Here is a 23,111-nt window from a genome sequence, read left to right as displayed (position 1 = left end):
AGTTGAGAGTATATTACTGCACAAGACAGTGTTCAAACCAATTATCAGACAGGTGGGTTAGAAATAAAACACTTGATCAAAGACTGAACAATACAGATATGAGAGAGTTCTCAGAAGTTTAGGGGGAGTGAATGGTATGGAGAGAAAAGGTTAGCAAAACAAGTGTTCTTTGCCAGGATGGCAGGAAGAAGACCCAGAGGAAGACTAAGATCTAGGTGGATATAGTAAATAATGTCTTAGAAGGCAGAAATATAAGATTTGATAATAATAGTATTGATAGATAAAAGATTTGGAAGAAAATTGTCAGTAGGAAGTTAGTGATGATGTAACCTTTTCATGTATTATATCATAATATCTTATATACCCCTCAAGGGTATGTCAGGAATTTGATCCACAGTGCTACTGAAATATTTTATTATGACATACATGGTGGATTTGTGTTAATTGGTAGGAGCATGTAGTGTAGGTGCAAGACCCACAGGCATGCTTTATACCTATCACCCACCTGGTCTCCAGGCCATGTGTAACCTCTACAGTTCTCCCCCATACCACTACATTCACACACTCCCAGACATAACTTGACATGTAAGTGACAGCTGGATTATAATGTTAGCTAGGGTGGAATATTCCTAATGCATTACATCAGTTCCAGTCCTATATATTATACAGCCAGCCTACAGGCTTTACTGCTCTACTCTTGAATTGAGAAAGTTTGAGATCCCTACAATGTCTAACAGATCCCTACAAAGCAAAGGGGGGGGGGAATAAACAGTGCTCTGGAGACCAAACATGATCACAACCACTTCAAGCCTGCATGAAGCAAGGTGAATATTTTGCTAGGCAACAGAAGTCATCTACTTTCTAGAAGTGTAGTTGCATTTTTTCTTTAACACAATTGCCTTAACACAGCTCAATAAGTTTTTACTAGATTTAATTTTTCCGAATTATAGAATTCTAACATAATTGTAAAATTTTAACATAATACTTTCTGAATAATGGTCATTTTTACATCATTCACAATTAGGACATGTCTCCATTAAGTCTTGCTATTTTACCAACCCCCCCCATGTTTAAGTGAATGCCATTGAGCATGCTTACAAAAAGAATACAATATCAGAAGTAAAACACTTGACCAAAGACTAGAGACTGCAGATATGAGAGTCCTGAGAAAGATTATAGGCGTGAACAGATATCAATGGCAGTATCATATTAAAAACGAGGATATTAGGAAAGAACTTGACATTGTCAGCATCCAGGAATGCATTAGCAGAGCTAATCTCAGGTGTATGGTCACTTAAACAGAATGGGCGAGGAAAGATTAGCAAAACAAGTGTTCTCTGCCAGGTTGGCAGGAAAACGACCGAGAGGAAGACCAAGATATAGGTGGATTGATACAGTACAAAGTGCTTTAGACGATAGAAATATAAGATTTGATAATATTGGAGTGTTGACAAGTAACAGACTGATTTGGAGGAAAATTGTAGATAGGAAATTAATAATGATGTAATTTTTTTCATGTAGTACTATCATATCCTGTACACCCCTTGAGGGTACATGGCAGGAATTTGATGATGATGATAAAAAGAATACCTATAAAAATAAATAAACAAAATAACCAGAAAATGTAGTATTACCTGTCTGCACATATCTTTCGTTATGTCCTTTTGAATTGAAATCACATTGTGGATTGGCTTGATTGATACCAGATCAACACCTAAAATCAAAATCAATTTTTAAATTAAAACAAAAATTAAAAGCAAAAAAATTCTTACATTGCACTCAGAGAGCCATATTTGAGAATGCATGATTCATGTTAATCAGAATTATAAAGTTATGCATTATCACAAGTTTTAAGCTTTCTTATTTACAATAAATTTCTTCGTAATGCAGCATTTAACAGAAAAAGCCACAAAAAATGCTGAACACTGACTTTCAAACTTAAAATACATTTTAAGCTGAAAATCACAGTTATCTGTACTTTGCAAGTTAACAAGATAAGTATTTAAAAGATTTCTGTTGAAAATATTAGAATGGCAGCTACTGCATTTTACTTGAGATTAAAGAATATATCCAAGTAGAAAACAGATAATCTATCTATCTACACACACACACAGAGTATATTAACTTGAAAATAAATTGCTGACATCTGAAGGCAGTCTGGATGGGCATAATCTCGTGCATGCCAAAGTTGGCACATTCACATGCGCATGATCTCATGCGCATGTGAATGTGCCCAATGATATATATATATATATATATATATATATATATATATATATATATATATTATTTATTATAACAGTTGACTCTTTTTTTTTGAAACAATGCAGGAGTGGGGCCAACTCCCACATTATTCGAAAATCCATTTATAAACTTTTAGCCTACTGTTGACCAGAAGCATTACCAATAATATAAACAGTTGATTAACACATATTTTGTATGGTATGTATGTATATATATTATATTATTACAATAAAGTAAGCTAGAGAAAAGAAAATGTTATTAAAGAAAATCATGAGGAAGAGAAAATACATTTACAGTACTGTATTTATCGATATAATAAGTTTATGTCATCTGTATACAACATGAATCATATGTCTATCAGTACCTACATCAATATTGTCTTATATGATACAAAACACTGTAGATGTTATACTTATTACTAACACTAGACATTGAAAATGAAAAGATAATGTGAAAAAGAAATTGTTCATATTTATTTACAGGTATAAGATTCATGCATTGATAACGAAACAGCAGCAATATGATTGCATTATGGTAGACCAGTGCAATCGATATGATTGCTTCACGGTAGCTAGCCTATACACTAATGGATGAATCATCATGAAATTTTTATTTTTGCTAATTAGTTTAACTAATTAACTAATTGATAACAGTTAATTTTATGCAGTTATGAGTTAATATTGCATCTTTATGTTTGTATACATTTCTCTCAACTGCAAATGGCCATGTACAGTCTATAAGTGTTTGCACACACAAGTTTTGATAAAATTTAACTTTTTATGATAGATTTGTAAATCTTGATTTGTAATTTTGACATTATAAAAGGAGTACAAGGAGTAAAAAGAGTATAAAAGATTGGACTTTGCTAATACAATGATCAAAAGAATTGAAAACCAAGAAATTGAGTCTGGTCTCATCTGGTTTTCAGATGAGGCACACTTTTGGCTTGATGGGTTCGTGAACAGGAAGAACTGGCGAATATGAGGATCAGAAAATCTGCATGTTTTTGGTTACTTTGGTTAAATCTCAAAGACAAAGTGTATCAGAACAAACCAAAGACTTCAGGGAAGCTAAAGTCATCTATCAAATGTGAAATCTTGGCTATTCCAACAGACGCCTTCCACAAGGTGGTGTACAATTTTGTGATATGATTGCAGAAGATCGTTGAGGTTGAAGGTAAATGTACTGAACATGTTGTAATATAAGTGGCATAAGATGTAGACCTTAATACACTTTGGATGAGATTCGTATGCCTCCTCGTTCAGGAATAATACAGCATTAAATTTGATAGGTACATTTTGGATCTATCAAATTTAACTACCGTGTGTGTGTGTGTGTGTGTGTGTGTGTGTGTGTGTGTGTGTGTGTGTGTGTGTGTGTGTGTGTGTGTGTGTGTGTGTGTGTGTGTGTGTGTGTGTGTGTGTGTATATAACTACCATGGGTTTACTCATTTAGCTTTTAATAAACAGCTTTCAAGTTATTGAGACAAGCATGAAAGCAAATGCATGAACACAAGGATCCATCCACAATCACATACAATATATGTTCAGAGATAAAGAAAGCAGGCAATCCAGATGCAGAAGACAGACCATATGATAAAGCTTACTTACTAGTCTTTTATGCCAAACCCGGATTGTGATCTTTACTGCCTAGATGAGAACACCATTCATAGCATACTTTTAAGGATAACTCATGATCTAGTGTTCACAGATTGGTGAGATTTATTTGGTATTCTGGAAAGCATGTGAACAATTTGTGTAATATCACTGGTGATTGTGAATGATTCAGCATATATGGAAAATGAAAGCTAGCTGAAGTTGTAAACATCAAAATATCCAAGGAAGATGACCTTACTATTAGGGAAGTTAGACTGGAGAAAATCAACATTTAATGAAAGAAAATCAAAAAGTTCAGAATAGTAGTGCAATAGAGAGAACAAATGAACCTGGCAGAATAAGATTTTAAGTTAGTCACCTTTTGACAGGTACAGGGTGTTCGGGATAAATTTGACATATTTATAATTAATTATATTTTTCCGTAAGTTACATGTATTAACACACGCTTCTCTTCATTTAAAAGTTTGGACCCTTCTTCATTCATATACAAGATGTCAGAAAGGATGGATAGCTGGAACCCACCTGAATCATGGAAGAGAATAACTTGTATCATGATGATTCGTGCCCGCCATCAAAATAAGGATATTACGACTACTGCCCAATGCTCCCTGAATACAGTAAAAACAATCAGGCATGAACTAGAGACTTGCAATGGTGACTACGAGGATGTAGCAAGAAGAAAGATCCCTAGCAGACGATCTGATTGCGTTCGTACAGCAGAATTCCTCGCAAATCTGCAGGAACAGGTGTTGAAGAACCCTGGCATTGGAATTCGGGCTTTGTTCGTGGAGTTGCTAACTGTAGTCAAGCCCTGGATAACAAGGGTAGCCAATGGTAGGCCGTATGTATGGCAGCAGGATTCGGCCCCTTGCCACACCTCTGGGAAAGTCAAAAATGGTTGTCTGAAAATTTCTACGACTTCACCAGTCCAAATGTTTGGCCTCCAAACTCCCCAGACCTTAACCCCATGGATTATTTTGTATGGGGCGCAGTTGAAAAAGACACCACTCGCACTTCCAGTAATACAAAAGCCCAGTTAATGGATAAAATTAAAACAGTTTTTGCGGCCCTTCCCAGGGAGACTGTAGCATCAGCTTGTTCGAGGTTCCGAAGCAGAATTGAAGCTGTGATCGATGCTAATGGTGGTTATTTTGAGTAAATCTTGTTGATAGTATTGTAATTAACTCTGCCTGTAATGTTTTTTTGTCAATTCATTAAATTTAATAGATACAAAGAAGATTTTCTTTTTCCTTACGAAACTGTCAAATTTATCCCGAACACCCTGTATATTAGAATGAACATGTCCATAAATGTTATGTTTAAGAAAAGAGCTAAAAAAATGTGTAATTGAAAAAAAAAGTAAAATGACTGGAGAATGCAGAAGCCAAAATTTCTATTAAAAAAAAAAAATGAACAGATTGAAAGATGGGAATGGACATCAATGAAATTCTATGGTAAGAACAAAGTGATAAAGCAGACTGGTAAGTTCTGGGAACTCTGACTTTTCCCCAGATACAATATGTTTCTCTTGGCTTGACCTTTCATGGTTACTGTTTAACGTAAATTAAAATGCTGGGCAGGACATGTTATGATATAATGTCTTCTTTGCTAAGTCATACACATGGTAAATTTCACTCAACTCCTATTCTACTACATACATTATCAAATTTATATCATTAATGGATGTCCCAGCACATTAAATAACAGCATGTTTCACCGATTGCCATTTATCAGTGACAGAGAAGCTATTTTTGGTTATGAGCATGCAAACATCAGTACCGTTTAACAATGGGCTGTACATTTCCTCTGTATAAAATTCATACATTCCAACTTGAATGGCAAGCAGTGTGTTAGGATACAGTGAACAGCAGAATAATGTAGCTAGCATAGAAAATATATAAATTTGATGCATTTGCAGTAATGAAATGATGAAAGAAAACCATTATGTTTTACATCAGACAAAAGCGAATGAAACTTGCTGTTCTTATTGAGCAAGTACAGGGAATAATTGTTAATCGAAGATACCAAAAGTGGTGCTTATGTTAGAGTTTCTGAATGCTCAAAGAGAAAATGAAATAAACAGGCAGACATTTTCTGACAACTGTCAATGTAATATGCATGAGAAATGTGAATTGTTGACCAGACAATAAATCCTGATTCAAAAAAAGTGCATCATATCATGCCTGAAATGCCGACACAAAACTGTGCCAAAGAATATTAAATGAAGTTTTTTACCAAATCCAGCATCATCCTTACTTTCTGGACATGAAAGGTTGCTGCTTTTGTAAACAAGGCTATGAGATCAGTGCATTACACTTGTTAATTGCAGGTTTCTTCAGGCCAATATGTGACTGTTTTCAGTGATGAAAAACTCATCTTTCTAGGAGGTTAAAAGTCTACCACCTCCACATGAGATGGGCATGAACAGTGTAGCAATTTAGAATTTATATCTATTGCAAGCGCTATTAACGCCAAATGCTATATCATCGAAGCACAGAAATAATGGCACTAAATTGAAGAATTCATCCTAATGTACAGCAGCTTTCTCTCGATGCAAGGTCTCACAAGTTAGGCCTAGAATTGTTGGAGTAAAATCATTCCCTGGAAGTAATTTTAAATCACGATGAAGAAATAATATTGCAAAACAGCAATTGAGTTCAAGTTACTATTTTGATATTTAATATTTCTGTGGTTTAGCAAATGTTCATTGAACTGCCAGTATAAGCCCAAATGTTTACTAAAATAACTAGTTTTATTAAAGTAATAATAAAACCCAAACGAGTTTTCTAAGTCATCAGACTTACATGAAAAGCAAAGAATTTATTAATTGATAAACTAGAAAAAATAATTATACTTGAAAGAATTTTTGCTAATTTCAACAGTAGTATATATAATTTAATTAAACAATATACAATGCAATAGAACTAAACTAGTAAATGCTGTCATGTTTTGGCATACTACATGTAATATCCCAGATCCATAATTGTTAGATTTTTAATAAATGCAGACCAAATCTGGTGTTAAGCCTTAGTTTTTGTAAAAAACTAAGGCTTAACACCAGATGTATGTGGTGATATGAAGCACTTCTGCAGTTTCTCTACATTTTCTTATATACCTATTCTGATCAATATATGGCATTTCTATTTCTTGTCAAAAATACCTGGTGGACTTTGTTGTGTGAAAGGCTAATCCCAATATGTTTCATTTTCTTTTTAATATCCTTTACATGTTCCAATACATAGATCTCTCCGGATCATCCTGCCTGGCCAACATAGTAAATACTGCAAGAGCAATGAATTTTATATAATCCAGGTTTCTTTATGGGTGCACGTCAAGGTTTTGGTGGATGCAAACACCTATAAATTGTATACACTAGAATAGAAGCTACTTCAGTGATGTATAGGGATAATAGATGTTGAAAGTTTTTTCACTGATTATACTATAAAGTAAAAATGCCAAGAAATTATATTCTTGGTTTCATTCTTATCCAAGTGCAAGCGAACAAAGTTTACACATGAAGTCACTTTGCGACTGGGCTACTTGTATATAGAGGCTAACAACTGTTGGAGCAGTGTCTAAAATTTTTGCTTTGGCAAAAAACAGAAATACAACATAAAAAATGTAAAGCAGCCTCAGAAATGGTCTGTATCCCCATACAGCGTAACAAAAACCAAGGCTTGATTCTACATTAGGTTTGGTCTGTGTTCATTAAGAATCTAATAGTTGTAGATCTGGGATATGACATTATGCCACAGAACATGAGAGCAATAAATAACTTTATTTTATCACATGCATATTTTTCAATTCAATATTTATTTCACTGTGTTATATGACTGTTGAAGTTAGTGAAAAAATTTTCATGTAATTTTCTTTTTTTTTTTAATCAATTAATAAAAGTATTGTGCCCCTGATGATGCAAATCTGATGACTTATGAAACTTGTCATGTTTTACTGTTATTTTAACAAATATTCTCATTGATAAACATTGTCTCTATGCCAGAAGCCCAATGAACAAATACTATTTTGTATCAATGAAATATGTATTTCTATTACTAAAAAAATATAACTAACAGTTAACATTAGACATAGCATATTGCTGTTACTAAAGTTTATGTAGGGAACCAGAAAAAATCTGAAGATTATATGAACAAGAATGGCTTATGAAATGTGCCCTGTCAAAGAGTGCAATGATAAGACTGCCAAATAAAGAAACTGATACACTGTTCGTCTCCCATTTCACACACTCATCATAAAAAGAAACTCGATCTCATACACTTGCCAGTCCCTTGGCCAATTTCCAAGTATGATACCCAATTTTACTGATAACGAAAAACTGCAAAATATCACTTATATGTATACTGTCTGACTTACTTTCTGTTCATATCCCATCTCCTCTTATTCATCTTGTTTCTCAAATGCTGGCCTGGTTGGCCAAGTGGTTAGTATATCCATTGTCCAGCCAAGAGGTTGGCTGTTCGAATCCCACTAGGAGCATGAATGGTTGTGATTGTTCTACTAACCATCAATCATATGTACTGCTGTAACCTGTGACAGTATGACATTTGATGTCTTTGCACCATAAAAAAAAAAATTAAAAAAAATCAAATCAACCATTCCTCAAAATTTGAAGATCCATTTTCTCAATCTATCTTCATCATATGCACATAGGTCGGTAATCATCTTGGTCACTTACATCTGAATCTCAAATATCTCCCTCATCCCCTTGTAACCCAGATGACCATATCTTCACACAGTAGTCTAGATGTAGTCTTATCAAAGACTGGTAAAGTGTGAAAACATTTTCCTTAAAAGTTAATGTTTTCGACAGTGCAGTTTCATGGTGCAATGACTTAACCACCTTAGCAAGGTGGACCTAAACTTGTTGTCCACTAAAACCCAAGATCTCTAGCTTCATTGAACATTTGATAATTCCCATTAATATGATATTTTTCTTGTAATCCTTCATCCATATTGCATAACCTTACATTTCAAATCAGTAAACTAACTTCTTAATACTCACCTAGAGAATCAGTCTATTCAATTCATCCTGTAGAGTGAATCAGATATGACCCTTATCACTTATCCCAACTTAACAATATCAGCAAACAGCCTCAAATATCATTAATTACATGCATAACTCTCTTGCACACATTTCTTCAGTATACATGCTATCCCCTCCAGTCAAACTAATGTATTTGGAATTAACTTAGCAATTAACATCTCTAGCTCATCCATTTCTATCATTTTCTTCACTTTCCCTTCTAAAGCCAGAGAACTAATGGGTCTACCCAGAATGTAGCATTACCTTGCTTACTGCAGTGGACACTTAGCTAGTTCTAGCTTATCTGTCTTTCCTACCATCTGAATGGGTATTCTTTCATGATCATTCTTCCTTTACTTGTTATACTGATAAAATTCTCTTGGATTTCTTTCATCAACTCAGCTAACTTCTTTTCATAATTTGATTTGCTGTCACTCTTCTGGGCTGTTTATACTGCTCTTGAGCCTGATCCTACATGATATCAGATCCACATCATTCTATTTTTAATTTAGCTCTTTTTTTAAAAGTGTTATTCATCCATTTAACTTCCATGAGATATATTCCCTCCTAACTCTAGAGTTGAGTCAGATACTGCTTCAAGCTATAGTCTCAGTTTATATAATCACCTGCTTTACAATCAGACTCATACATTTACACCTCCCAAGTCAAGATTATATGATCACTCTCACCAAATGGAAATGTAAGGGTGAACTCATTTATAGAGATATCCTCAAGTACTACTACCAGATCTGATGTGCTTGTATGAATTCTCTCTCTGACACATGCTGCTAGTGGTAGTGATCCCTAGCAGCAATTTGATAAATTCTCCTTCCTCCTGATTAACTCACATAGTTGAAACAGCCAACAATGATAGCAGCACCAAAATTATTATTTTTCCTATATTTATCACACCAAACAGCCTCAAACTCGCTTGTAGTGAAGATTTCTACTCGGGTTGGATTTAAGTCAACTACGACTATTAGCAAAACATCTACCTTTCCTATCTTGTCAGTTCTCCCTGAATAAATACACCCCACATTCCATTTCTGAAACAATATCTCTTTTGTCAACTAGCTGAAGTGCTTCCTCAAACAAATTCTCTCTCCACAATTCACAATTTTCTTTCTTGACAAAACTAATTCTGCATGAGTCTATGACTCTTTATCTGTCCCTCCTTTTCATTATATTCACAATTTCTATCGATTAATTTAATTCATGCTGATCACTCAGATATATCTGAATATATCTGAGTGATCTGAATATATCTAATTCCCTAAATTATTCAACAATCTTTATGAACAACAATTTCTCATATTTTTTAATTGATAACTAGAGAAAACCATGTTAAAAAATAAAAACACTAATAAAATCAACAACTAGTTTTGTACTACAGATGTATCATGTACTTCTTCAAATTAAGATTAAAAAAAAAAAACACAAAAAGAAGTATATACAAAGACATTTCTGAATTACAAACTATTATTTTTTAACTCAACACCCATTAAATGTTGAATGTAGGAACAAGAAATCATAGGCACTGTTTTGTTACAAGAGATAGCATACGTTGTCCCATAGCCTAGTTCAGGGGTTCTCAACCTGGTCAGGTGCATTCAAGATTGGGAAGAGAGTGCCAGGCACTAATATTATTTTTTATGAAAATTTACACTTATCATATCAAACGATAACAATTAATTATGAAAGTAGGATAAATACACATGTAATATTTATTATTACAACTAAATTAAACCATCGCACAATAAGCAAAAAATTTCTCTTTACTCTGGATAAAATAATAGTTCTTCCCAACTGTTGCTTTTTATTTGGATTACTAATTTTGGGGCAAAACTTTTAAACACGAAAAAACAATGTATGCTCAAATGGCCAACAACATTGGTGAAGTGGTGACACGTCCCTCAAGCGTACAGTTGCCAGTAGACTAAACACATAAAACATACACACAAAATTGCCACTGGTAACTCGCACTCAAAGACAGAGGAATTATAAAATGTTCATAATATAACATAAATGTTAACATTTTTTATGATTTCAATAAATATTATTACTAGGAGAAGACCTTTATATTTTCCAGTTTTAATTTTATTTTTTCCTTAATTTAATAATTGATAGGAGGTGCATGCAAAAAGCCTCAAGGGCACATTTGCACTTGCAGGAATAGGGTCAAGAACTGCTGGCCTAGTTCATTAATACAGGAAAACCTCACTTAACATGAATTTGATATGCGTGATAATCAGTTAGCGCAATTGAGTGAAATGATACTATTTCCCGCTTTAAGTGAATGATTAATCAGTTAACGCGATTTTTTTATGTTATGCGAAATTTTTTGTCGCCAATCTGCAGTGAGTGGCACCACTTGTCAACGTAGCAGCCCATGGGCAGTAGCAGTGCTACCAGCAGTGGCCAGCAACACTCAACAGGTGACTCAAGGCGACCAAATTTCAAGAGGAATGTGAAAGCTTTACTGCAAGTTTAGGATGGTTTGACCATTTTAAAAATTGATCTGAACTGCATAATATAAGAATAACTAGGGAATCTGCTAGTGCTGATATAGATTCTGCAGCCAAGTTTCCAAATACTATTTCCAAGAATTGCAAAGGATAATTCAGGAAAGTGATTATGACAATCATCAAATATTCAACGCCGATGAAATTGGTCTCTTTTGAAAGTGTATGCCAACAAAAACTTTCTCAGCTGAAACTGAAGCATCTCAACCAGGATACAAAGTATCTAAAGATCATCTTATGCTTTTATTAGGAGACAATGCAGAAGGTGACTTTAAACTCAAGCCTATGTTAGTTTATTGTACTGAAAATCCAAGATCATAAAGAGGATGTAACAAACAAAAATTGCCAGTAATTTGAAAATCAAATAAGATTTAAAAATCAACTGTTATTTTTATCCTTTGGTTCCAAATTACTGCAAGAAAAATAATCTTACCTTTAAAGATCTTTTGTTATTGGATAATGCTCCCAGACATCCTAGGGGACTTGACGAGCTTAATGAAAATGTGAAGATTGTTTTTTGCCCTGAAATACAACTTTGTTATTTCAGCCGATGGAACCAAGGGGTCATATCATCATTTAAAGCATACCCAGGCCCTTGAAGCAACGAGTAAAGAGAATGCAATTTCTTGACCGGAGTTTTGGAAAAGATCCGATATCAAACAATCAGTAGAAAATATTCATTTAGCATGGAGGAAGTCACTGCCAACAATATGTGAGCCATGTGGCAGAAGGTCTTACCTCACTGTGCAAATGATTTCATTGGTTTTAATAACCCAGCTAATAACATTATTGAAGAAATTAGCACAATTGGAAAAGAACTTGGATTTAGTGGTGGATAATAAAGATGTGAAAAACTTGCTCAATTCCCATTCAGAACAGTTAAGTGAGCATGATCTCCTTCAACTAGAAGAACAGCATGCATTTGAAGAAGATAAGGAGTGTGAACAAGAGAATGATATGGCTAAGAAGCTAACTGCAAAAGAACTTGAGCTAGTTTTCAATCATATTGAGCATGCTGAGGAAATTTTGTTTGATGCTGATCCTAATACGGAACGAAGCTTTGAAGTCTGCCGAAATCTTCATAAAGAGATCGCCGCTATCAAAAATTGCATGCCAAGATGAAAAAGTCAAGCACAATTCAAACATCTTTACTTAATTTTTTGTAAAAAAGTAGCTCAAACCAAATATTTAGACATTAAATAAAAAATTAAGCAATCGATTTTTATTAACTATGATGATTTTATCCTCTAATATAGCTTTATATATATATCCTTTATGCATGCAGCTGCCCAGAGTTGATTTAAGATTAGGTCTTGATTTTTATTCCACAGAATTGGACATTGTATCATCTCAATGGCTTCCTTAAATATATAGACATAATTATTGAATTCTGTGTACAGTGTTCCAGCAGGTTACCAACTGAATTGATGATTTTCACTGTTGGTGCTAAAAGCTAATCCAGATTTATATGCTCATTTCTTCTCTATATCTGATATATTCTTTTTGAAGGATTTATCCAAATTGTCCCATCTGCCCAAAATAACAGATACTGCCAATACAAAAGATTTTGTATACCCCTAATCTCTTCATAGGTGATAACATTGTTTTGATGACATTATTATTAACATCCGACCTCCATGGAATCAGAGACTCATCAGTCTACATTCACAACACACTCGGCCAATGCATTCAGCTCGCCAACCACTCTCCACGCAAAGAACCTGCTCTTCACTCCCACCCTCCTTAAACAGTTTCCAGTGATAGCCTCTTGTTCTATCCCACTCTCTCATTCTATGAAAAATCTCTTCCATGCCAAACTGATAACAACCACTGACTTGCTTTATGTTTCAATCCCCCCCCTCTTCCTCCTATGCACAATGCCCTGCAACTTACATTCTCTCAATCTGTCCTCATACTTCACTTTCAAAGACCACTGACCACCTTCGTGAATCTTCTCTGAACCCTTTCCAACATATCCTAGTCACCATGAAAACCTGGCAACCAAATCTGCACAATAATCCATATTAGGCCTGATCAAGGTCTTATACAATGGCATCATAACTGCTCTATTTCTGATGTCAAGGTCCTCCACATCATTACCATTATTCGAAATGACACATTCAAAACTTTTTTCAATGTGGCGTCTGAATTTTGGGTCTTTGTCCACCATCACTCCTAGATCTATCATCTCCTCTACTTCCTTTAAAGTTTACCCACTAAGTGTATACTTAACATCCCGTTGTTGCTTACCAAATCTCAAAACCTAACACTTTGCAACATTCAACTGATAGTTCCACTTACCTGCCCATTCATGCAATCTATTCAAGTCCTCTTATAAGACCATAGACCATCTCCCAGTTTTGCATCATCAGCAAATAATTGTATATTATTAGTTAAACTCATCCCAATATCATTAACATACAAACTGAACAACAATGGTCCCAAAACTGAACTCTGTGATACACCACTAGTGACCTTCCTCTTTCAGGATACTGCACCATCATATACAACTTTCTGATACGTACCTGACAGCCAGTCACTGATCCAACTCAGAAGTCTGTTATCCAATCCCATCGGTTACAATGTATTTACCAGCTTGTCATGTGGCAGTCTATCAAAAGCTTTTGCAAAATCCAAGTACACCACTGTATATGCAAATCGCCTGTCCAAGGTATTTGTCACCTTGTTATAGTGCATAAGTTAGTGAAACATGATTTTCCTTTAACAAACCCATGCTGATAACTACATAGAATACTGCTGTTATCATGCTTGCCCATTTCTGCATCCTATTTCTTGCCAATCTCTCCAGTACTTTCACCACAACTCCAAATATACAAACTGGCCTATAATTTGAAGCTACAGCCTTATCACCACCACCTTTATGCAGTGGAACAATTTGTTTGAACCTCTGTTGTTCCAAGGAACCTCTCCCTTGGAACCTATGCTGTTCCAAGACTTTATTAAACAGGACTTACTAATGCTACTGCCAATTCCCTGGAATATTTCCCTTAAGATGTGTGATGATATGTCATCAAATCCTATCGCCTTATTGACATCAAGCTTTATCATCTTTATCATCTTCACTCACAATTAAGCCATCCTCTCCTATGTCCTCTACACTGTAATCAAGTTCCTCATGATTCCACCCTGATCAGGATGAAACATCCTTATAAACTGATCACTGAATACCTCAACAATGTCTTCTGCAGCAGTTACCATTCTACCACTTTCCTCCATTAGCATCAATCTTACCATGATTATTCTTCCTTCTACTTGCCACATATCTCAAAAACTCTCCAGAGTTTTTCTTCACCTGATTTGCCAATTTCTGCTCATATTGCACTTTTGTTTTCCTTAGTAATTGAATCACTCTCCTGGCTTGTTCTTTATACTCTTAATGTAACTGATTATTACCATTATTCATCTTTTATTTCCAAAGTACCTTCTTTTTCCAGATTTCATGCTTAAGCTCCACATTCATCCATTTTACACCTACCTTATTCAGCCCCTTTTGGCATTCAGAATACATTCACGCATTGATACTGTTATGTATTTTGTCAGTTCCCATGTAGCATTAATTTCCTTACTGCTCAATGCTTCATTTGTTTGTTGTAGTTCCAAGCTGTCTCCTAAGATTGTGATAATCACCAGCCTTATAATTACACATATATCCTTGATTATATAGAGGAACCTGTGGAGAATTCATGACTAAATTTAACATGTGAACCACAGTAGTAGGTTTTTATTACATAAATATTTCGTCCTAGGTATCTTAGGACATCATCAGTACAGTATGACAATACTAGGAATGACAAAAGAAAGGGCACGTACAGGCCGCTACATTCACAATACTTCAGCTCATCATCCCTCTCAAAAATTTAGCATCATTAAATCATTGGTAACCAGAGCACACAGATTATGCTTTTCCGAGGATTCTCTAAAACAAGAATTGGAAATAATCAAAAACACAGCCACTCTAAATGGTTACAATCTCAAAACAACTCAAAAAATCATCAGCAATTTCTCCGCACTTCAAACTAGACAAGAACAACCCCATAGGATTCCCATACCTTATATCAAAGGCATCTCCGAACGGCTCTCGAAAATTATGAAGAAATACAATCTTGCTGCCACCTACAAACCCCATCAACCAGATCCAAAACTGGTTACCCTCGCTTAAAGACAAACTTTCACCTATGCTACTACCTTGTGTATACGAGGTTCCATGCTCCTGTAAACTCTCTTATTTTGGACAGACAGGCAGATCAGTTTTTAAACACATTTCGGAACATCAAGACCATATCCACCTCATCAAACCGCATAGATCAGGCCTCACTCAACATGGAGTTGAAAACCCAAACCACAAGATCCATTGGAAAAAGACAAAACTTCTACACAGATCTTCATATAAATAGGAATGTTTATATAAAGAAAATGCTGAGGCCCTACTCCACAGACCAAATCTAAACCGCAATGATGTTCTTGCCATCCTTAAAGTATGGAAAGTGTCATACAAAATTGTGTAAAATAATAAGTTAACTGTAATTAATTTTAATTTAAGTAATTTAATTCAATTTAATTTAATTTAAGTTCAGGCCGCAACGTGTCATTGCACGCAATTTGGATTCCTTTGTATGTATACGCCCTTTCTTTTGTCATTCCTAGTATTGTCTTACTGTACTGATGATGTCCTAAGATACCTAGGATGAAATATTTACGTAAGAAAAAACCTACTACTGTGGTTCACATGTGTTAAAATCAGTCACATACATCCTTCCCTCACAAAAGTCTGCACATGGCTAACCACAACCCAGGTGTTCACTTCATGAACACTTTCACCAAATGAAGGAAAGTGTGAAACTCCATTCACAATAACATCCTCTGATGAAATGATCAGATCTAGAACTCGCGATCCTCGTATGCCGTCCTTGACATGCTGCCTGAGATAGTTATCTCTGAAGAACTGAAGAAATTCATTTTCCTTATTCCCAAATGCTATCTCTTCATTCCAATCTATGCCACCGTAATTAAAATCATCCATAATAATTACCCTTCCTTTGTTCACTAATTCAAGTTGTTTATACATTTCTATAGTTTCCACTAGACATCTAACATCACTCCGCTTATTCCTCATTTAATTTTTCATTTTCAATAACTGTTTCATCAAATCTTGTTCCGACAATTTCACTCTCTGTCACTCCCACAGCCTTCTTATTCTGCCTCTCATTCTGCTGCACCTTACTTCTGTTTTCTCATTCACACTTTCTTTCGCTCCCTTATCACTAACTTTCACTTCTACATTCTTGCATTCTTTCACTCCCTCAGTTTCTCTAGCTTTGGTTTCATTTCCATTTATTTCATGTATGGAGAGATATGGAGAGTAACAACCCACATTTGATAGGCAAAAACATTTAATATTTTAAGCATAAATATGAAAAGAGCTCAAAAGCAAGAAAAAAATATTTTTCAAAATTAATGTTGTCATAATGAAAAATCATTTGAGGCTTCCTACATCATTAGTTAACATATTATTAAAGAAGGAGAAGCATATATAATTAGAGAAAAATGAATAAAACCTTGCCCAAAGATATAATTACTGTAAATTGGTGAGAGATGTGCCAAAGAAATGGATAGTGTACCTCTCTCTCTCTGATACAGTCACTAAAAGCTTTAGAAATATGGCACTTTATTGTGAGGATGAATAAATATCTCATTTAAAATCTCTACCCCATGGTTTCACAACAATTAGATGAATCTTTGGGCATTACTAGTTTGGCTATTTTTAATTTAGCTGTCCAAGAGGATATTCTTATGTGCAAGCCTCTTAAGGATAGAGATACTTGTAAAAACATTTGTGATGATGTGTATATATATGTGTGTGTGTGTGTGTGTGTGTGTGTGTGTGTATTCTGTTTCTCCATGTGTGTGTGTGTGTACACACACACATGGAGAAACAGAATATATCGGAAATTATGTTGTCACATTTGTACTGATGGAGCCAAATCTTTATTGAGTGCAAAAAAATGAGTCATCAAGAATAAAAACAATAGCCTGACATATCCAGCATTCTCAATGCTGTTGTCATCATGCTCTCATTGTGAAACAAATTCCAGAGAAAATGAAAGATGCTTTAGATGATATTGTGACAATAATTAATTCTATCAAACTCAAGATTATTCTTATTACTCTGCAAGGAGCTTTCTAGTTCCTTGCAGAGTAATAAAACATTGCTTCCACACAGAGAGGTATGCTGGCTATCCAGACGAAAAATTTGGAGTAGGTTTTATGAGCTGAAAGAAGAGGTAAAAAAATTGTTTAACTCAACTGAAATATGATTATTCTCAAAATTACATGAAAACATATGTAGTCGGATTATGGCATACCTTGCAGATGTATTCACAATTGTAAGTCAATATATCCTTCCAAGGAATTAAAACCATCATCATCATCAAATTCCTGCCATGTACCCTTAAGGGGTGTACAGGATATGATAGTACTACATAAAAAAATTTACATCACTAACTTCCTATCTACAATTTTCCTCCAAATCAGTCTGTTACTTGTCAAGACTCCAATATTATCATTATCAGATTTTATATTTCTATCGTCTAAAGCACTTTGTACCATATCAATCCACCTACATCTTGGTCTTCCTCTGGGTCGTTTTGCAACAAACCTGAGAGAACACTTGTTTTGCTAATCTTTCCTCACCCATTCTCTTTAAATGACCATACCACCTGAGATTACCTCTGCTAACGCATTCCTGGATGCTGACAATGTCAAGTTCTTTCCTAATATCGTCGTTTTTAATATGATATTGCCATTGATGCCATCTGTTCATCCCTATAACTTTCTCGGGAGTCTCATATCTGCAGTCTCTAGTCTTTGGTCAAGTGTTTTACTTCTGACCCAGCTCTCAGATCCATAAGTTAAAATGGGTTTGAACACAGTCTTGTATACAGCTAATTTAGTGTTCCTACCAATTTCTCTCTTATTATCTATGAATTTATTCAATTGACTTCCCACCATACCAGCTTTGCTGATTCTGTTGTCTATTTCTATATTTAATTTACCATCTTCAGTAAAAATCGTGTCTAAGTAGCTGAAATGTTTTACTTGTTCCACAGATTCTCCATTCACAACGCAGTTGACATTTTCAATGATTCTGCCTATTTTCATTGTCTTTTTATTGCTGACCTTCATACCATATCTATTACAACAGCTATTCAATTTAGTCAGAGAATCTTGCAGACTTGTAGCGGATTTATTTAGAAGTATAACATCATCCACATAAAGCAAAGAGCTGACATTAACATCTCCAATTTTGATATCATGTTTAATACCACTTTCCTTCATAATGTGATCCATATAGATAATGAATAACAGAGGGGATAATGTACATCCTTGTCTCACACCAGATTTAACATTACACCATCTTCCTGTACTTCCTTCAATTCTAACTGCTGACTTACAACTGAAATAAAGACTATGTATTGCTTGACATAATGCCCCTTTGACACCATATAACTGCAGCGTATTGAACAGCTTCTCTCTTGGCACCTTGTCATATGCCTTTTCCAGATCGACAAAACTTAAATACAGATCTTTGTTATATTCCCATGTTTTCTCGACTATTTGTCGTAAAGTGAAGATATGATCCTGACAGCCTTTATTTGGCCTGAATCCAGCTTGTTCTTCACCAAGCTTTTCTTCCCCAATTCTTCTCAACCGTTTCTCAAGTATACTTGCATAGATCTTGCCAGGAACACTCAGTAGGGAAATACTTCTGTAATTCTCACATGCAGTTTTATTTCCCTTTTTTATATATGGGTACTATGAGAGGTCTACTCCAATCATTGGGAATTCGTCCCTCTGTCCAGGCTTTCTGAACTATGCAGTGCAGCCACTGTAAGACTCTTATACCACCATATTTCAGCATTTCTGGTCAAATATCATCTACTCTTGCTGCCTTTCCACATTTCAAGCCTTTGATTGCTTTTTCTACTTCAAGTATGGATATGTATTCCTGACTGCATGCCTGGGCAGTGTTTTTTACCACTGTGCTGTCATCACTGCTTGTTTCATATAGCAGTTTTTCAAAGTAATTACTCCATACTTCAAGGATATCTTTTTCTCCCGTTTTCATGTCACCTTTATCATCTCTAATTCCTTTTATAGCACTCTTTCCTCCATTTTTAAGCTCCTTCAACAACCTCCAGAATATTTTGCCACTTTCTTGATATTTATTTTCTATATTCTTGCCAAAGTCCTCCCATGACTTTTGTTTAGCTAGTTTTACACTGTGTTTAGCATTCTTGCATTTGTCTCTATATTCTCTAAGAGCACAAGCTGACTTATTTGACAGGAACTTTTGGTATGCTTTCTTCTTTTCCTTCACTGCCTCTTTAACTTCCTGTGTCCACCAGGGAGTTCTGATTTTTTTATCCTTACAGACAACCTCACCACATGCCTCCCTGGCAGAATCAATCAATGTTTTCTTCAGAGTTTGCCACTGAATCTCCAAGGTTTGAATCCTGTTCTCAAACTCTTTCATTTTTTCTTCAATAATCTTTGTGTATTTTAGTCTACAGCTCATATCTGAGAGCTGCTCAACTTTTATTCGCTTTAAAACTTTCTTACATGTTATTCTTTTCAATATGAAATTCAATTTTATCATGAAGACTAAATAGTGATCACTTCCAATTTCAAATCCTCTGTACACTCTGGTGTCCTGCACCAGGGAGAAAACATCACTATCAACAATAACATAGTCAATGAGACTTTTCTTATTCCTAGCCTCTTCTCTCCATGTTGAATTTGTGCACATTTTTATGTTGGAACATGGTGTTAGTAATAACCAGTCCATGTCCTGAGCAGAAATCTAACAGATATTTGCCATTATTATTAGCTTTGCTCTTTTCTCCAAATTTTCCCAAAATATTTTTGTATGTCTCACAATCATTTCCTACTGTGCTATTTAGATCCCCAACAAGGACCAACTTTTCCTTTTTCATTGTGTCAGTTGCTTTTTCTAAAGCCTCAAAAAATTCCTCCACTTCTACCTTAGTAGAACCTTCTGTGGGGCCACAGGCACAAATAAGTCTCGTTGTCCAGTTCCCTATTCTCATATTTGCTCACATTACTCTACTTGAGACTGACTGCCATTCAAGAAGATTAACCTCGTATTTTGTGTTGAATACTATGGCTACTCCTTGTTTTTCTTGATTGTCATTGCCTGAATATAACATTTTGTATTTAATGCTCAGAAAGATCTCACCAGTTTTTGTCTTTTTTGTTTCAGTCACCCCTATTATGTCGATCTGGTACTTATCTAATTCCTCAGCTAGCTCCATTTCTTTGCCATTCAGGCTTCTTATGTTGATAGTACCGATCTTTAACTCTGGTGACGTTGAGTTGGGGTGTGTTTTCAGATTTGTTCCAGTAGTGACTTTTTGCTGTTCGCCCTGGTTCCCTGGCGAAAACAACGGGGGCCATGTTTAACTGGGCGATGCCCAGCCGGCATGAAATTTTGTCATGTTGTACCATCATTCTGTATTTTGGTTTAAGCCAATAAGAATACAATTTGGTCAACTAAATCCCAAATTGCCAGCCCATTCTTGTTCGTTCAGTATCCAAGTAGATACCCAACAGGGTGCACCATGAGAAGGTGAGGATTGGACATTAGGTCAGAAGCCCTGGTCGGTTCTCCGCATTCCTTTAAAGGCTATGTGGAGGTCTCCTCTCAGTTATACAGCTTTGACCCTTAAGCACCCCTATGTTGGAACATGGTATTAGTAATAACCAGTCCACGTCCTAAGCACAAGAAATCCAACAGATATTTGCCATTATTTTTAGCTTTGCTCTTTTCTCCAAAATTTCCCAAAATATTTTTGTATGTCTCACAATCATTTCCTACTCTGCTATTTAGATCCCCAACAAGGACCAACTTTTCCTTTTTCATTGTGTCAGTTGCTTTTTCTAAAGCATCAAAAAATTCCTCCACTTCTACCTTAGTAGAACCTTCTGTGGGACCATAGGCACAAATAAGTCTCACCAGTTCTCCATTCTGATATTTGCCCACATTACTGTACTTGAGACTACCTGCAATTCAAGAAGATTAGCCTCGTATTTTGTGTTGAATACCATGCTACTCCTTGTTTTCCTTGATTGTCATTGCCTGAATATAACATTTTGTATTTATTGCTCAGAAAGATCTCACCAGTTTTTGTCTTTTTTGTTTCAGTCACCCCTATTATGTTGATCTGGTACTTATCTAATTCCTCAGCTAGCTCTATTTCTTTGCCATTCAGGCTTCTTATTAAATCATATATTTACAGTAAATTATAAAATAAATATACTGATTTGGAAATTCAATTTATGAATTTCATATATATGAAAAAATGATGTAAACTGTTTTTAAAAAACTAAGTGACTTCCTGATACAAAATGATCTGAATCTTCATAAAATTGTTTAAGAATACATAGAGCATTTGTTGAATCTGCAGAATATTTTTCAGTGCAAAGAAAATCATACAACTGGATTAAAAACCCACTTAATTATTGCCAAAATGAAAATTTATCAAGGAAAGAAAGGGAATGATTAATTGATATATCTACAGATTTGACCTTAAAAATTAAGTACCAAGGAAGAACTTATTGATTTTTGGTGGCAAATTTAGTGTGAATATCCTGAAGTGTCTGATCAAGCAAAAAAGATTCTTATGCCTTTTGTCAACTTATTTAGGCAAAAAGGATTTTTTCCAATGTACACAGTGACAAAAGCAAAATACAGAAATAAAATGGATGCAGATGCATAAATGTGTTTGCAACTTTCATCAATAAGACCAACCATGGATTTTCTTTGTGGCAAAATACAAGCACATTCAAGTCATTAAACTAAAGTCTAACTTTTCATACAATTTGTTAATCACGTTAGAATAAAATTTATTTGTATGTATTTGTATGTAAATATATTATTTTTATTTAGTTACTAAGTAATAAATGGGTTCATTAATGCATTTATAAATAGCTTTTTAGAGTGTATTAAATGCATTATTGCCACATTAAATGGCACATTTTGTTCAAATGAAATGAATTATCATAATCATCATCAAATTCCTGACATGTACACTAAAGAGGTGTACAGGATATGATAGCACTACATGAAAAATTTACATCATTACTAACTTCCTATCTACAATTTTCCTCCAAATCAGTCTGTTACTTGTCAAGACTCCAATATTATCATTAACAGATCTTATATTTCTATCGACCAAGGCACATTGTACCGTATCAATCCACTTATATCTTGGTCTTACTCTGGGTCGTTTTCCTGCAACCTGGCAGATAACACTTGTTTTGCTAATCTTTCCTCGCCCATTCTGATTAAGTGACCATACCACCTGAGATTAGCTCTGCTAACGCACTCCTGGATGCTTACAATGTCTAGCTCTTTCCTAATATCCTCGTTTTAATATGATATTGCCATTCATGCCATCTGTTCCCCCTCTAATCCTTCTCAAGATTCTCATATCTGCGATCTCTAGTCTTTGGTCCAGCATTTTACTTCTGACCCAGCTCTCATATTCATAAGTTAAAACTGGTTTGAAAACTGTCTTGTATACAGCTAATTTAGTGTTCTGACTAATTTCTCTCTTATTCCATATGAATTTATTCAATTGACTTAAT

At 34.9% G+C, this 23,111-nt stretch overlaps 1 protein-coding gene across 1 annotated transcript in view; it reads right to left on the bottom strand.

Annotated features, from left to right (window-relative positions):
• Positions 1-23,111, bottom strand: part of LOC150107785 (pre-rRNA 2'-O-ribose RNA methyltransferase FTSJ3) — a 288,470-nt gene that overhangs the window by 240,792 nt on the left and 24,567 nt on the right. The window contains exon 4 of the mRNA XM_090391539.1: positions 1,635-1,714. Coding sequence (XP_090247665.1) covers positions 1,635-1,714 — 80 coding nt within the window. The remainder of the gene's footprint in view (positions 1-1,634; positions 1,715-23,111) is intronic.

The sequence above is a fragment of the Typopeltis vanoorti genome, chromosome 4 (genome assembly GCF_054136105.1).
Source record: "Typopeltis vanoorti isolate ZY-2024b chromosome 4, IOZ_Tvanoo_1.0, whole genome shotgun sequence".
In the NCBI taxonomy this organism is placed as follows: domain Eukaryota; kingdom Metazoa; phylum Arthropoda; class Arachnida; order Uropygi; family Thelyphonidae; genus Typopeltis; species Typopeltis vanoorti.
Note: the sequence above shows the minus strand (reverse complement) of the source record. Positions and strands in the feature narration are given on the sequence as shown.